Here is a 15,849-nt window from a genome sequence, read left to right as displayed (position 1 = left end):
CTAATAAGATTAATAGTCAATCGATACAGGAAAAATTTAGTCAAAAATTAAACTAGTGTCACTCAGAGATAAATATCTTGAACAGTGCAGGTGAGGTTTTCCAAATTCCTTGTATTTCTTGCAAGATAATCAAGTGTAAATTCAATGTAAATATATCAAATGTAAATTAAGTGTAAATATGTGTACAAACAAACAAGTAGACAATAATTAGCTGCAAATCCATTTACATTTTAGTTTCATAAAGTTCAGCCAACTGTTGTTTTTCCACATCAAAATAATACAAATGGAAGATTATTAGAACTTTATACAACACTGTAAGGTCACACGTCTTTGCTATATTCAAAGTTTTTCCACACATGATGGCGGCTTGATCATTTTATGCTGGCATCGCATGTGTGTTGTCTGCTGTCATGGAACTTATTCATTTTCACATTATTGTAAAATAAACCTACCATGCCTCAATACAAAAGATATTCTTACAATATCAATTAAAATAGATTTATTTCATTTTGAGACAATTATATAATGGTATAGGTCAATTCGATTCGATTCAATTAACAATTTACCAAAGAAGAATTGGTTGGATTACAGAAATATAAATCAAATCATCGGTTAATCGATCGTTACACCCCTACAATAGTGGATGGTGCTCAAAAGGTTGATCAGCTGTCTTGCAGTTGAGTGATGAAGAGGACCCACTTTCAGGTTTGACAGACATTGTTTGTGCAAGACATTTAAACCCACGTTGCTCTTAATTTTGAACCTCGAAGGTTGCGCCGGATAAATGTTTGCTAAAGCTGCGTTAGCCAGACAAAAGTCTTAAAAAATTCAATAAATAAATAAAGAATGCATTACAAAAAAAGCTTGATATTTTACTGAGGTACATCAGATTTTAATTACAGAAAAACACTGCATGTCAGAACGTGATAGTGTTCTGTTTGAAATCACGAGGTGGTTTCCAGGATCATTATCACTGTTCTTTTTTTACATTCCCATTTTGCACCCTAATGCACCCAAATTTGATGTATCTTTCTTTGACTAAAAAGACTGAATCAAGCATGGGTCTATACATTCTTTGAATAATCAAAAGGAGGTTTTCTTAAGGCATGCAAGGTGTGGAATTATTGAAACCAGCAACCCGTGTTCATGCATAATCCTAAAGTATGTTTACGTATGCATGGCTTTTCAATCCATCCAACCAAAGAGATCCGGGGCTCCCTCTTACACTTATTTTGACAATTTTCTGATGTTCTTTTGAAGTTTGCAAACACACAAAAGTCATTTTTAAATATTGTTTTCACAATCATCAAGCAGTTATCAAAATGTATATTGAGTTGGAAATCCCCAGGTATCCAAACTCAAGCCAAACAGAAAGCCTATTAGACGTATACAGGTTTTCATGGTTTGGAAGGCCTCCAGTTACAACAACAGAGCCATGATGAGTTTGAATTACATTCAGATCACAAAAAGCTTTGATGACATTAGCTCATCAAAGAGACAGCGCAGTCTTTTCTGTTTTTCTTTGAAGATGGCTGTCTGCCGTAAGCACATTCATTTGTGTCCGCAGTATAAACACATACGCATCTTCATACGCATCTGCAGACATAAGGGCAAGCACATGCTTGTGCTCATTTGATGGCTCACACAATGCACTTGCTGTGTTGAGAACAACAACTGTTTGTTCTCTTTTTGCTGTCATTAGGCACATCTGACATCACCTAAGGCCAATGAGGATAATACACTCAAAAGTATTAGCGAGACTTGAATGATAGATATAAACTAGTCTCACATATAAATGCCATCAATCAAAATTCCTCATTTGGCAGGTTTTTCCTTCAGGCTTCTGATCTAAATGATATGAAAACTCAAACTTGGCAGAAAGTTTTGGTGTTTGAGGGAGAGGAGACAGGGAAGGGAGACAGGAAATCTGGTTCTGTCAAATCAGACCGCAACTGACTCATGGTGGAAATGACAATTATGAAGTTATAGCTTTAAAAGGATTTTAAAAATTCTAAGCCTTAAACATGTCAACTTGTGTAAACAAGCTCTGTCCAACTGCTGTCCTTGGGGGAATTCTACTGTAGTACTTCCTGTTTTAACTGCCACTTCGGTGTTTTCAACCCATGAAAACAGAAATTGAAATGAGTTTGAATAAGGGGAAACCTATGGTCTTCGTTTAACAAATTCCAAAAACAATAAGCATTTTGTCTCACCAGATTTGTCAATCATTTATTACCAAAGATGAAGGGTCATGAAAATAAGCACCTCTGATACTACTTCTTTGCCACTTTTTGCTCTGTGATGTGTTGTGTGAAAGGACCCAGTGCATAATAACTTTATACTCCCAACTGCTTTGAAAAGGGAAACAGAGCCAATGGGATGTCATTATTGAAGAAGAGCTATTGAAAATAAAAAGCTTTGTGCACAAATAATTTTTAAAGCTAACAAAAGTTTACCAAAAGGTCTCCATTTAGAGATTGTGGGGAAAAAAAAAATCTGATAATATTGTTAAAATCAATACAAAGTACAACATTACACCAAAAAAACTGAAACTGAAATTAAGAAGTACCTAGTTGTCTACAGGTGGATGAATCGGGTGGACAAGGGAGCTCGAGGCCTGCCGATTGTAGTTAGTACATTGCAGCCACAAGCTTTCTTTTTTTTTTACCTGCTCTGGATTTACAACATTTTGAAAATAGAAACACTCAGAAGTGCAATATTAAGCTTAATTGTTTTGTTTCATATGTCCTCCATCATGAGAAAATGTTTTGTAAAACATTTTAAAAACACCAAAAACACAATTTTTCTTGTTCTAATTTCACTATGAATGCACAAAAGAGGTTGAAGAAGAAAAAAGAAGTGATCACCTACATCATGCATTTTTTACTGTGCTCTCTGCTACACACGTAATGATGTGGCCTTAAAGTGTTCTTGCAAGTTTGTACAGACCTGATCCATAGGGGGGCGGTGGTTGGCATGGGGTGCTGCCCTTGGCAGGCTTCGGTGATGCACATTTGTTGGATGCAAGTGGTGCAAATGATGAGGATGATGTTGTGGATGGATATAATCCTCCTCATAATTATCTGCCATCAGCTTCATTCTACTCTGAGTCTGGAAGGACAAAAAATAAACATTAGCATTAAGGGAAACGCAATTATAATACAAACACACCAAGCCATGTCACAATATTTAAAAATGAACTAGTTGAGGAAACTTTGGATCAGGAGAAATATGTTAAAAGCTGTTACAATTGATAAAAACACCCTGCTAACAGATTTTGACAGTTCCTAAGGTGTGTTGGTTTAAGTGTCTGATTAAAATGTTGTAAGCCTGTCAAATGTCATTAATGTTGCAGATGATTATTTTAATTGGCTGTAAATTTTCCTAAACTCAGTGAGATTTGTGCAGCCCAAGGCCACAGGCATTCTGGTAAACATGAAGTAAACTTGTTTTTGATGATACTGATTAAAATTACACTTGAATATGTTTCTAGAGGCCTTTAAATGAGTAAGTGAGATTATGAACACTTTAAGTTTACATCTGTGTATTTGTGAGAATAGAAATGCCTGTCATCCTGCCAACATCATTGCTACAGATGGTGATAATAGTGTAGGCTGACAAACATTAGCTCTCAGTCTTGTTGGAGCAAGGCCATCTGTGCAGATATCATTTCCCTAACTGTTCATATTTCCCCTGAGGGCATTTATGATTGCAGAGTGGGAGGAGGGATTGGATGCGGCGGGGGAGGGGGGGGGGGTGTCCAAAGAAAGACAGGCAGACATTTCTTATCCAAAAAGCCACTGTTGCTCTCCTCCGTTAAATGAGAGACAGCCTAAGCAGGAAGAGGCAAAAAGTTTGACTGAAAAGATGGAGAGAGGCAGAGGAATGGTGTTAAGAGTAGTTAGCAGCCTTGGGACATTGGTGTGAAGATAAGAAGCTCAAGCCTAATGAGTGGGGAAACGAGCTAGGCAGGATCACAGGAGAGGATGTGGTTGCTATTAAAGAGGTTAGCAATTAGTTTAAATTGGAGAGGAGTGGCTTGGATAAGGTAGGGTGGTTGGGATGGGGCTGAAAAAAGTTAGGGTAAGGTGTAGATATGCTCGTGACTTCTGGCACTGACATTAGCAGGTGAGACAGAGTTAGGCTGGCCTCTCTTTAACAGATACAACGCCTGTCATTATCATTTATCAATGATAAAGAATGGAGCCAATGATATCTCTACAGTGCAAAGTAAGTTTAAAGTCCCACTCCAATCATCTTTTGAACTCTTTAAAAGTGTTTTGGGTTAATTCTGTTAAATCTCCAAAGTTGCACATTGATGACATCACAGCAGATACTGGTGCGTGCTGTGTACACGAACACGAAGAGCAATATAAATGTGTTTTCAGCTGAGTTCAAATAAAACATTAATGAAAGTAAAAAGATGAACCTTTTTAATTTTTATTTCACAACACAATAGTTATACATTGAAATAAGATTAACACAACTTAAAAAAACTGTGTTCTTTTCTAGAATAGAGCAGCAAATAGTGGCAATACTTCATTAGAAAATTGCCCCTGAGTTGTGGGCGGGACTGTTGGCGTAGAGTAAGCCCGCCCCCACTTCCCGACATCTACTTGTTCACATGCTCTCCTGCTAGCTAACAGCCCCTCACAACCACAACCTGACATTATTGGTGTAACAAAAATGGCAAGAAATATTGGAGCTGTCCAGACATACAGTTTTAAGCCAGATAGGAAAAATGAAGACATACATGGATCTATTTGTCTGCAAGGATGCATTAGAATGGATGTTCTAAAACAACATTTTATGTGTGCTCCTGATTTACAACATTTTGAATGAAGAAATACTGAGAACTAAAATTTTGAGCTTAATTTTATTTATATATCCCTTGTGCTATCCTAGGCACTTTAACATTGGGAGTTGAGTCATCTTGACCCACTAGACAGTGCGCTGAACCTTTTTTCTTCAATGATTTGTGATCTTCACTGGTGTCCATGGATTACATGAAATCTTTCCACCTTTATCCACCTTTGTCATGGTAGGGAGAACACGTCAATGCAAGGATGGGGTCATCTAAGATAGCACAAGGGTTAAATGTCCTCCATCAGAAAAAGGCTGCAAGAACATGTTAAAAATGCAAAAAACATGATTTTCATCAAAATGGACCTTTAAGCATGTGTGCTGTTGAAGGCTTTAAAAAAATATATATATACAGTTACAGAGATTAAATGTCTACATTTTGCTTGTAAAATAACAAGAAACACAGTCTGTTTAAGCACAAACTCAACCATATGTGGTAGCTTAATTTATGCTTAAGGTTGTAGGTGATTGTGTAATTACTCATAGTTAATATTTTTATGACCTGGGACAAAAACACAGATGAACAGAATGATTAATCACTTGCAGAGGAGCCTAGTTGTGTGGTCAAGACAGGCCACATTTTGTCATTAAGTTTATTCAAACACGGAAAGACATGTATACAGAGATACAGAGCCACACACATCCTAGAGACCTTATTTCTGAATGCATGTGTAAAAAAGTTTTTGCATGTAAAATGCCTATGAGGTTGACTGTGTGTTTTAAATAGCGTTAATTTGTAGCTTTGCAGAGTAAACAGCTTGTTTAAAAGCCTGCTTGTAGATCACAGACAGACCAATAGAGACAAGTGTTTTGAAATGAGGGTGGACAACATAAGGTGAGTGAGTGTTTTATTGGCAACATTAAGAAAAGCAGACCATAAGGCTGAGCTGTTTTTGTCTGCATGTGTAACAATGTGCGGTCCTGAAATAAAAGGCAGACTTGAATGTTGTGCTCACAGCTGCACCACAACCTTCAACACAAGTTCCCTGAAAATCACAAAGCCACCCTGATTAGAGGGGAGCACCATTAACACGTATAGACACAGGAAACTTAGAAGAAAGACCCTAAATAAGCAGCAGCTGCAGAGAGGGTGTGCAACACTTGTACACACTTCTATAATCAAGTCTCAGGAATTGGAGCATCTGCGTGCACTGTGCTAGCCTAAAACCAGAGTACAGTGGTGACTCAGCTCCATCAAGCTTGTAACCTGTTCTCACTCAGAGGAAGGATTCTCAAGTGCATTCTTAAAAAGAAGGACGAGAAGGGTGAAGTGGTTAATGTAAAAGACAAATTTCCGATTTTCAGTTCCATCTTTTCCCGCTTTAAAGTCGCACTGCTGTGTGTTCATCCATCAAGGTGGTGAGCTACTCAGAGAATTCCCACATGGGATGCTCTCTTCAGGAAGACTAAACACTGCACCCCATATGTGTGTGTCTGTGTGTTTCTCTAAATATATGACTGTCAATAATGAGGGAGTGAACCGAATCATTTAAAAAAACTCTCAGCTAAACACACAGGTATTTGCACACACAGACATGTTAATAACATTATAATGTGTTGTGGTCAAAAAGGTCAACTCAAGATCTGTTTTTCTCCTAAGTGTCCCATATTTCTTCAACATTTCCTGGATGATTTCCTACTTTTCCATATATAGTTGAAAACCTGTGATTGACATTCAAATCTTAGATGAATGTCAGTGTATCAGATTAGTAAATGACAATGTTTAAATGAAATGGCTTCTACACAGCTGCAACATGACAGAAAGAGCTGGAAAAGCACCATCATTCTCTACAGAAACAACTCATTAGCTGTTTTTGACTATAATGAATGCTTCTCTGTATCCTTTGTAGATGTGGGATTAGTCTTTGGACTCATACAAAAATAGAAGAATCACATAGACAAAATGATCCTTGAAACTTTGATCCAACCATGACCAATCACAGTATATCTTTTTTTTTCTAATTAGATGACAGAAATATTGCTTACGTAAGATGGATTTAGGCTCAATCAGCTGAGTGTCAATGGTTGTTGAAGGTCTTAGGGCCACAGGATGGATTGGGCAGCAGGCGAATAGATTTGTATGACCAGCTGTTACATGCTTACACTCATCCTTGGACCCAGAAAAACAAAAGCTTTATTCTACAAGTTTGTGCGTCTCTGTCAAATATGAGCTATGTTTAATGTTTTATTTATTTATTTTTTAAATATAACCTCAATAATAATGGATTGGATTTATCTGCGCTTTTCCAGACACTCAAAGCGCTTACATTATGTCCATTATTCATTCACTCTTCATTCATACTTGGTGATGGTAAGCTACTGATGTAGCCACAGCTGCCCTGGGGCAGAGTGACAGAGGCGTGGCTGCCAGTTCGCCAACACCGGGGCATTCATACACATTCACACACCAATGGAGCCACACTGGAGGCAAGGAGGGTGAAGTGTCTTGCCCAAGGACACAACGACATTTTTGGCTGGTGGGAGCGGGGATCGAACCGCCGACCCTTCGATCATTGGACGACCCGCTCAACCGCCTGAGCCACTGTCGCCCAATGGATGTTATTCACTTTTATTTTTATTTTCATATCTAAAAGTCCTTCATACATTCACACATCTATTTTATTACTTGATACTAACATGAGTTATGTCATTTGAAAATATGTAATTGTAGAATTATTTTTATTCGGAAAAAAATGAAATTATTTACCTGTGGACAATGTTGCCGTGCATAAGGGTTTGAAAGACCTTATCTTTTCCTGCACATATTTTTCTCTATAAATAAAATGTCCTGCTTTAAAACATATACGTGCAAACATTAACACACCATTTTAGCAAGTTTCTGTGCATAGCAGCCTTTAAAAGAATTGTCTCCTGATCATGGAACATTCAGAGAATTACAATTGGAGTCCTACAACTCCGACACTTGATGATTGCCTCACTAAGGGCTGATGATTAGCAGTATTTATCTGAGCTTATAAAACGTCAAAGTCCATGACAGCAGGATTAAAGGTCTTAAGCAGTGTTCTTTAAAGAAGGCTAGCTAGAAAAAAAAAAAAAAAATACACTCACAGGATTTTTGCAAGGCCATAGTCGAATTTTTCGGACTTAATGGCCACTGCCAAGCATAAACTAAGCTTTGCAACACCTACAGCTCACTGTTTAGCTGCCAGTGAAGGTGTGATGATTAGGACGTCTTGGAGCCACATGACTTTAGCACCTTGCAGTCACCGAGTTGACCATAAGACTTTGGCACAACAGTCTTTTCGACAGGGCAAATGTGGCCATCTGTCTAAAGGTTAAAGATGGGTGAAAACTGGGCCATGCAATAACCCATTGATCTAAAGAACAGCAGCGATTCGGCATAAATATGGCTGGAAAATAAAATAATGAAGAGCAAAGAAAGTCCACAACTACACTTATATAAAATGCTGGGGCAGAACCTAAAATTACCTCGCCATTTTTGTTCCACCAGTAATGTTAGTTTATGGTTGTAAGGGTCAGTAAGCTAGCTGGAAAGAGTGTAAACAAAGGGATGATGGGATGTTAGCAAAGGCTTACTTTCACACCAATAGTCCCACCAACCATTCAAAGCCAAGTCTCTGATGAGCTCCTGCTGCTCTGCACAAACTTTGTCCAAGAAAATGACAGGTTTTAGGATTTTGCCTAAAAATTGCATAATCATAATTAGAAGACCACTGGAAAGGGTTTTTACAATATTTCACTGAATAGATCTATTTATAGAAATGTTTTGAAGTTTTAAAAGTCTAATATTAAGACCTATCATTACCGGAAATTATTTTTAAGACTGGTTTTCCAAAGCAAAATTGCATTAAAAGAGTGGGTGATTACTCTTGCGAGTATGTCTCAAAACCATTTCAAGCAAGTGTCTGTCAAGAAAGAGAAAGAGAAAAAAACTGGCATCATACTCTTCTTTTGCAAGTTGATTCTTTTTTTTATCCCCTGTTTTAGACCCCACAAGCCACATCGTTGCAATTAAAGCTCATCACATCCTCAGGTGGACTGTAACTGCTGGTTGCCCAACAGGAAAACATGACGAATCAAAAGACGATAAACATATAATAGTCTTTCCTTGAAATTCCACCAATGGAATTTCACCCACAAGGAACTGTTTACTGTTTACGAGACACAAAAATAGGCTTACACCTAGATGCACAACCATGTGCTGCATCTGTTGACTTTTAAAACATACAATCTTTCCCAGAAGCCCCAGTGACTACATGGCTCCCTGCTGGTGGCTCATTACTGTTAGCGTTCATGTTAGATCAGTCACTGATGTGGTCTCAGCAGACCTTAATGACCCACATACCTTCCTCAGCCCCGGGTCATTCAGAGAAGCCGGGTAGCATGGGAACCGGTTGTGTATGCAGGTACAAGTGTCAACGCCATAAGTAAATAACTGCCTGGTTATGGTTTAACGGAAATGCCCAGTAATGTCTGTGAAGTCAGAGTACATTTACAGTAATAATGCTGACTCCAACATGACTATCAGAAAGCTTTTTTAATGTGTTTATCTTGTGAGATTTGGAATGACCGCTCCTACCTCTGTGACTAACCTCAAAACGACACAACACACACTTTGTTTGAGGGTCAGACGTATTTTATGTTAACTACCACATTCAATTAACCTTTATCTGTTCCTGGTTTTAAAAGTTCAAAAGTTTTACCATGAGGTTCCAGTAATGTAAGCAGAGTCTGATTGTTTGCATCAGGTCTTAATTTCCCAGACTAGTTTGATACCAAACGACAAAATTGGTCCTCAACTGTGACCGAAAAACAAGGTTGCCTTTGATTCATGTTCACCACAGTCATTGTTTCAGAGGTGGAGAGCTGCAAATTTCAACTAAACTTTATTTATAAAATGTCTTGTAACAGCAGTAGAACAAGGTATTAAGCATTAAAAATGAAAACATAAAAAAAAGCTGTTAAATAGTTTCACTTCCACGAGTTTCCGTAAGTGAAACAAGCTGGATTTACTACTAAACTAATTTTACAATCAAGTTTATATCACAGTCTATTTTAAAACCCAAATTTGACTCATTTTACTTCACATGTGGAACCAAGGGACACACTTTATGAGCCCAATCAAGGACCTCGCTTGATGCATGAAAATGTACCTGCTGTTTGAGCTGGTGCATGAGCCTGTCTTTTTCCCGCTTCAAAGCCATCACTTCTTCTTGGGCCTTCTTGCGCTTGGAAGAAGACAACTCCAACAAGGCAATGTTGGCATCTTTTTCACTGATAGCTGCCAGCAAAGCCTGTTGCCTGAGAAATTGAAAAGAAAGGCAAGAAGAAAAGTCTTGGTTAAGTGAATATATTATGGAAAGAAAAGAAATGCTTTTTCTAAATAAAATGCTAAAGCCGGAAACTCATCTTATGACATAAACTCAGACAGTGGATGCAGAGAAAAGACGCAGACATCTTTGAAGTGGTTCACTAAGTGCATTACTGGTGATACCTCATTGTGACTCATGAGCACGTAAAAGTCCCACAGTCAGTGATGAGGCAGACTGAGGAGGAAATGACATCTTTCTTCTGTCACTGCTAGTTACAGGAGTGTGTGTGTGAACAGACAGGGTGGCAACAAATGACTGTCTACAGGTGCAGCGGAAACACATCATCATACACACAGAACCAGATGTATAAATTCACCCCAAGATGACCTGAGTGCATGCCTTGCGTAACTTCTGAAGAGAAGACCATGTCTTCAGAGCGGATCTTTGATGTCTATCCTAACCATCAAGAAGGATGTTGTAAATCCAGAGCTGCAACAAACACATTGTCTACTTACTCTTGTAAACACTCTTAGAAGCAGAAACATTTTCACAGATGGCCATTTGGCCATTTCCACCGCTTTAGCTACAACAGTAAAAGTATAATTAAGGATTGGATAAAAAAGTAGCCACAAAAAAAAGTTGGCGAAACCTTATTAAGTATTAGGATTTGGTTTATTTGTGTGGTTGATCACTACAAAATCCCTACACTCGTGGTATTTTAAGATGAATAAACATAAGTTCAGACTTTCAACTGACACAACATAAGTATGTGTTGTGCAGTGATCTGTGGGATTGGGAGGTAAGTGGTAGCGGAAAGGAGTGGGAGGGTGTGCATTTAAACTAAACTTTGGTTTCTATTAAAACTTGACCTGAAGTGTGGTGTTTTTGTTGCATGATTTAAGTCCCAGTAGAAATCACTGCACTGCAAAGATAAACATACTGAACTCAGTGTGAAGTCCTGTTGGCCCAGGACTTGATGTTTTGTGTTTTTAGTGCAACTATCTGCATGTCGCATCTGGATTCAAAGTAATTCATAAGACGTCCGTGTGATGTGTGTTTTTCTGTACTTCCTAATAGATGTTCTCCTTGTGTGTGCGCGTACATGTATGGGGTGTGCATGTGGGCTCTGACAAAGAAAGGAACAGGTAATCACACTGTTAATCAGAAATCAGAGCGTATGTTGAAAATGTGATGGTTTCAATGTAACCATACCTTATTCAAATGAATGCTTTTTGTAATTGGAATATGTTTGGACCCACAAAAGACTTCGACCAAAGCAAGTGCTTTAGATCACATTGATTACTAAACTCTTTAATAAAACAGCAATATCAAAAAAATGAAAAATCATATTTTAAATGTAAACAGATTTAAGATTTGTTTGTACGACAAATAAAAACCACAAAACTATTTCCACTGCTTAACTTTAATCTTTGCTGGATGAAATATAAAGATGAAGCACAGAGTCATATACAGGCAATGTGTGGCAGTTCAAAAGCAGTCTGTCAGATTCACAGCCTCAACATACCTGCATGATGGACATTTTTACACCAGACCGCTTTATCACATCCAAGATGTCTCACAGCTATATCTCTTACTTTTTCAAAGATTAACTTCACACAGATGCAGCTTGGCAGTCTTATCGTCTGAGGTCAAAATAACACTGTAATTCAACAAAGAGGATATTACATTACTTGCTATTTCAGATCATAACATTGCCCCCAATTGGCAGCAAAGAAAGAGACGTGCACAGCCGACAATACAGCTGCTTTGTGACTGATCTGCCAAATGTCTGACCAACTAGACTTTGCAGTAGTCAACAGATTTCCGTCATTCTGAATGATTCCAAACAACAGCTTTTACGAGGAGGTAAAAGAAGGTGAAACACAAAAATACGGCTGTTACATCTGATTCACCTGCATTTCCAAACAAAAACAGCTTCAAAAAATGTGATTTTTGAGTCCAACCGAACATATGCCTTGAACCAAAGCAGCTGCTTATGCTCAAGTGCAAAGTAAATTAACTCCAGTCTAAATTAACACACCACATTACACCGCTATCTTTCTGTGGATGCTTACCAAGCTGTGCAGCATTCTTCTGATCAATGTCTTCCTAAAACAATAAAAAGGGGCATTATTATGATTAGTTTGCAAGTAAACGCTGGCTCCCACTTCCTCAGACAGTGATTGTGTCTGAATGGTGCTTGGATGTGTGTGAGCAAGCGCTGATTAGTATTACAAACAGTCTTTGAACCTGACTCACACTGGAGTATTTAATCACATCTAATTTGAGTGGCCATTTGGCCTTAGTTGTAGAACACACTTGCAAAGTACATTAATCTGGCAGACAGGATTCATCTGTCAGACACACATGCAGCTCTCCTTTCCACCACCACTCACAAAGATAAATGCATGTGCCGTATCTGCTTACTGATCTTGAGTGGCTGAACTTTCTTTTCTTTCATCCTCTCTTCTTTTGCTTTCCTTATACTTTGTTTTATGTAAATAATAAATGTAATGGCCAGCAGATAGGGTATGGAGTTGGAATAAGATTACATTTCCGATTAATTAAAAAAAATCCCTATTAAACTCTAATAATTTCACCTGCAGCTGAATCTCAACTGAAAAATCCCCCTCATGATTTACCTGCTTTGACAAACCTGATGCTTGCAGATGTGGAGCCAGCTGAGTTTTTTTGAAGCTTCTCAGCTCTTTGGAAGGTTCTCCAGAACAGCACTGTTTGAAATGACATCTTATTTATAAGGAGGGGGGGGGTCTCAGTCCAGCTAAAACATATGATTCCAATTGAACCTCCACCGTCTTCGGGACATATTGAGACATTCAGATCTTAGAGAAGAAGAAGACGGATGGTGAAAGTACACGACTGAGTGATGAGACTGCTTAGGTGTTTGATGGTGTGTGCACGCATGTGACAGAGAGGAGATAAAAAGGAAGGACAGAAATAAATGGAAACAAACAAAACAAAAGTAAATTGATAAGAAAAGAGAATTTTTTTCATCACACCAAAGCAAAATCGGAGGAGAAGGAGGGCGTGAAGAAGGAATCGTTGCGGTAGGGGTGATGTTTAAAAGGTGTTTAAGGATGCATGGGTGACTGCAAGGTCAAGAAGATTTCTGAGACATGGGGTGATGATGGCCGCACGAGTGAGCATTAGTTAGATTTATCAGAATAAAGAAGAAAAACTACAGAATGAAAATGGACAGGAGAGAGTAAGCGGAGGCAATAAATGATTAGAAGTAAACAAAAAGGAGGAAAAATGTTTTTCAGACCACTAAGTGCCACCTGTGCTACACAATAGGGAAAATGGGACAAAAACGAGAAAGACATTAAAAAGAAAACAGCAAAAGTAAAGATTTAAGAGCACTAGCTCACCCTAAATCAGCTTAGCCCACTCTGTGTTGTTATTCCAAAGTGTCATAGTTGAGGGATATGTGTTTAGAATTTGTGTTATGACTTTCTTGAAATTATGAGCGTGGAGAGTTAGAGGGATAAAAACAGATGCGTCTGCAAGATCCACAAGGGAACCATTAATACTGTCTCCTCGAAAGTGTAGCTTGTACACATGTTGCGTTTGTTTGTGTGCATGTGTTCAAATTTGCAATTTTTTTTGCTTTCTCTTATATACATCTCAGTAAAATCAAGTCGAACCTGTTCCCAGAATGTCCATTAAATTGATTATCCTATAGTTTTTGATCATTTACTTTCAGCATTTAACTGTCCAGATCTGCAGAAACATTTGTCTGGCTTTTTATGGCTGCTCCTTTGCTGTGCGTTTGTGAAGGTGCAGCATGAGTCTTTGGGGCCCCTGACAAGGCAGCACAGGAGACCTGTGGTGAGATCCAGCAGAAGACATAAGAATGGTACATGGTTAAGTGACACTATTATTTACGGTCCTGGAAAAGTGTATTATTTACAACAAAAGGCAGAGATGCCTTTTTAGAACAAAAAGCACATGCTTAAGCTTCATTTGGTAAGCTTTCTCCAAATCCAGCTAAGACGGTGACATTTCAAGGAAGAAGATGGGTTGGATAAAGTTCACGAAGGCCAGATTTTAGCTGGATTTAGACTGGACCAACTAACTTCCAGCTTCTTCCAAAACGCGCGTATTTCCAACTTCCTCTTTTAAGCAGCCCCAAACTAAATAGGGCTGTATGTATTTGAATAAACAACGCAAGCCTTATTCATACCAACTAAAGATAAACCCCCATGCAGTTTTTTACAGGTTCATATTCAGCAAAACATGCAAAGTCAGAACAAGAACAGAGCATTTTACAAGCTAAATTCCCAAAAAGAATGCATGACAGCAGATGGCTTTCACAGAACCGGACCAGGTTATGTGTGTTTTCGTTACACTAATAAAATATACAACCCACTTACTCTGTTCACCCCCACTCCCACACTGGAGCTCTGACTGGTGGGTGGTGGCTGTGGTGGGAGTCTAATTGAAAGAGTATGTATAAGTTTTACAGCAACAAGAGGGAAAATATGAGGGGACAAAAATCAACAAATCTGCCAAAACTAGCCAAATGTTTAGAGTGGGAGCAGGGATGAGGAGAGATGGTTGACTACTCTCGGAGATGAGCAGGACCAGACGGCCACCACTGCATTCCAGACAGAGAGGGGAAGAGTGAGGCAGACCAGGTGGCCGCTTGTTTACGTGCAAGAGCACATAAAGAGATAAAGAGTGTGTTCCAGTTCAATGTCAAAACAAAGGGTTAAAGCAAAATGCACAACTGCAAAGACCAAAAGTCACAAGAATGTAATTTAAGCCAAACTGATTATGCTCTAAAAGAAATGTTTAGCATTATGAAAGATGGATTTTCAATAGATGAAGATGACTCAGTTTTCTTTTGTTTTTTTGTAGTTCATAAAGTATTAACGGGATGATTTGAGGTTTATATTATGCTGTATCTATTTAAACATTAAGCGAGGAATCTTTTTAATGAAAGAAGAAAAAAACACACAGACAGTTAATCTATTTGCACACATGAAGACTGCAGCCACACACTGATGTGCACAAGTTGAGGTGCAGCAACCTTTTACAAATCTTACCCATAAAACAATGAACAAAATCTACATTATTGAAGCTAAATAAGAACTGTATAGAATTTTGCAAAGCAATTTAAAGCAATTGAGTATCTAAAGCTATGGCATTCTTAAGCTTCTGTGTACTTTTATTTTTGCTTGTTAGTTTTCCCTTTTAATTTATTTCTTTACTTGCGGGGACTAGAGGGATATTTAATCAACTGCTCAGCTGAGCTACGAGTCCTTTTGCAAAATTCAAAAGTTTTGATCAATAGATTTACTTGGCTGGTGTGTAAAGCCTCTCAGGCTGTGAGAAAATGTTGCCTTCGACAGCTGCCGGCCCTTTGTTTGTGAGATATTTACCCTAGTGTTACTGGTAAGTGGTGTGATGCAGCTTTGAGCTAATCTAGTTATAAATCCCTCAAGAGTTCTTACCTTTCCTTTGGATTACAGCACTTTGCTGAAAAAATGTCCTCTTTGACCCAGTAGTTTAGAAGAAGCTGATTAAACTAAAAGTTACTCCAGAAAGTCTCAGGTATCTGATTGTCGAAGGGAAATTAAAATGATACTTTTGAAAAATTATCCTGAAGTTTGAGTAACTTTACTTCAGTCAGAGACAGAATGTAAATGAAAGAATCAGCAAAATCACA

The 15,849-nt window shown here is 38.3% G+C and overlaps 1 protein-coding gene across 3 annotated transcripts in view; it reads right to left on the bottom strand.

Moving 5' to 3' along the window:
- LOC101160317 (ERC protein 2) overlaps window positions 1-15,849 on the bottom strand; it is a 179,778-nt gene that overhangs the window by 47,059 nt on the left and 116,870 nt on the right. For all 3 annotated transcript variants that reach the window (XM_078950583.1, XM_078950584.1, XM_078950585.1), the window contains 2 exons: window positions 9,999-10,146; window positions 2,950-3,111 (listed from right to left, as the gene is read on the bottom strand). In XM_078950583.1, coding sequence (XP_078806709.1) covers window positions 2,950-3,111; window positions 9,999-10,146 — 310 coding nt within the window. The remainder of the gene's footprint in view (window positions 1-2,949; window positions 3,112-9,998; window positions 10,147-15,849) is intronic.

Source organism: Oryzias latipes, chromosome 7, assembly GCF_053564925.1.
Source record: "Oryzias latipes strain Hd-rR chromosome 7, Olatipes_Hd-rR_3.1".
Taxonomy (NCBI): domain Eukaryota; kingdom Metazoa; phylum Chordata; class Actinopteri; order Beloniformes; family Adrianichthyidae; genus Oryzias; species Oryzias latipes.
This window is presented reverse-complemented; position numbering and strand designations above follow the sequence as displayed.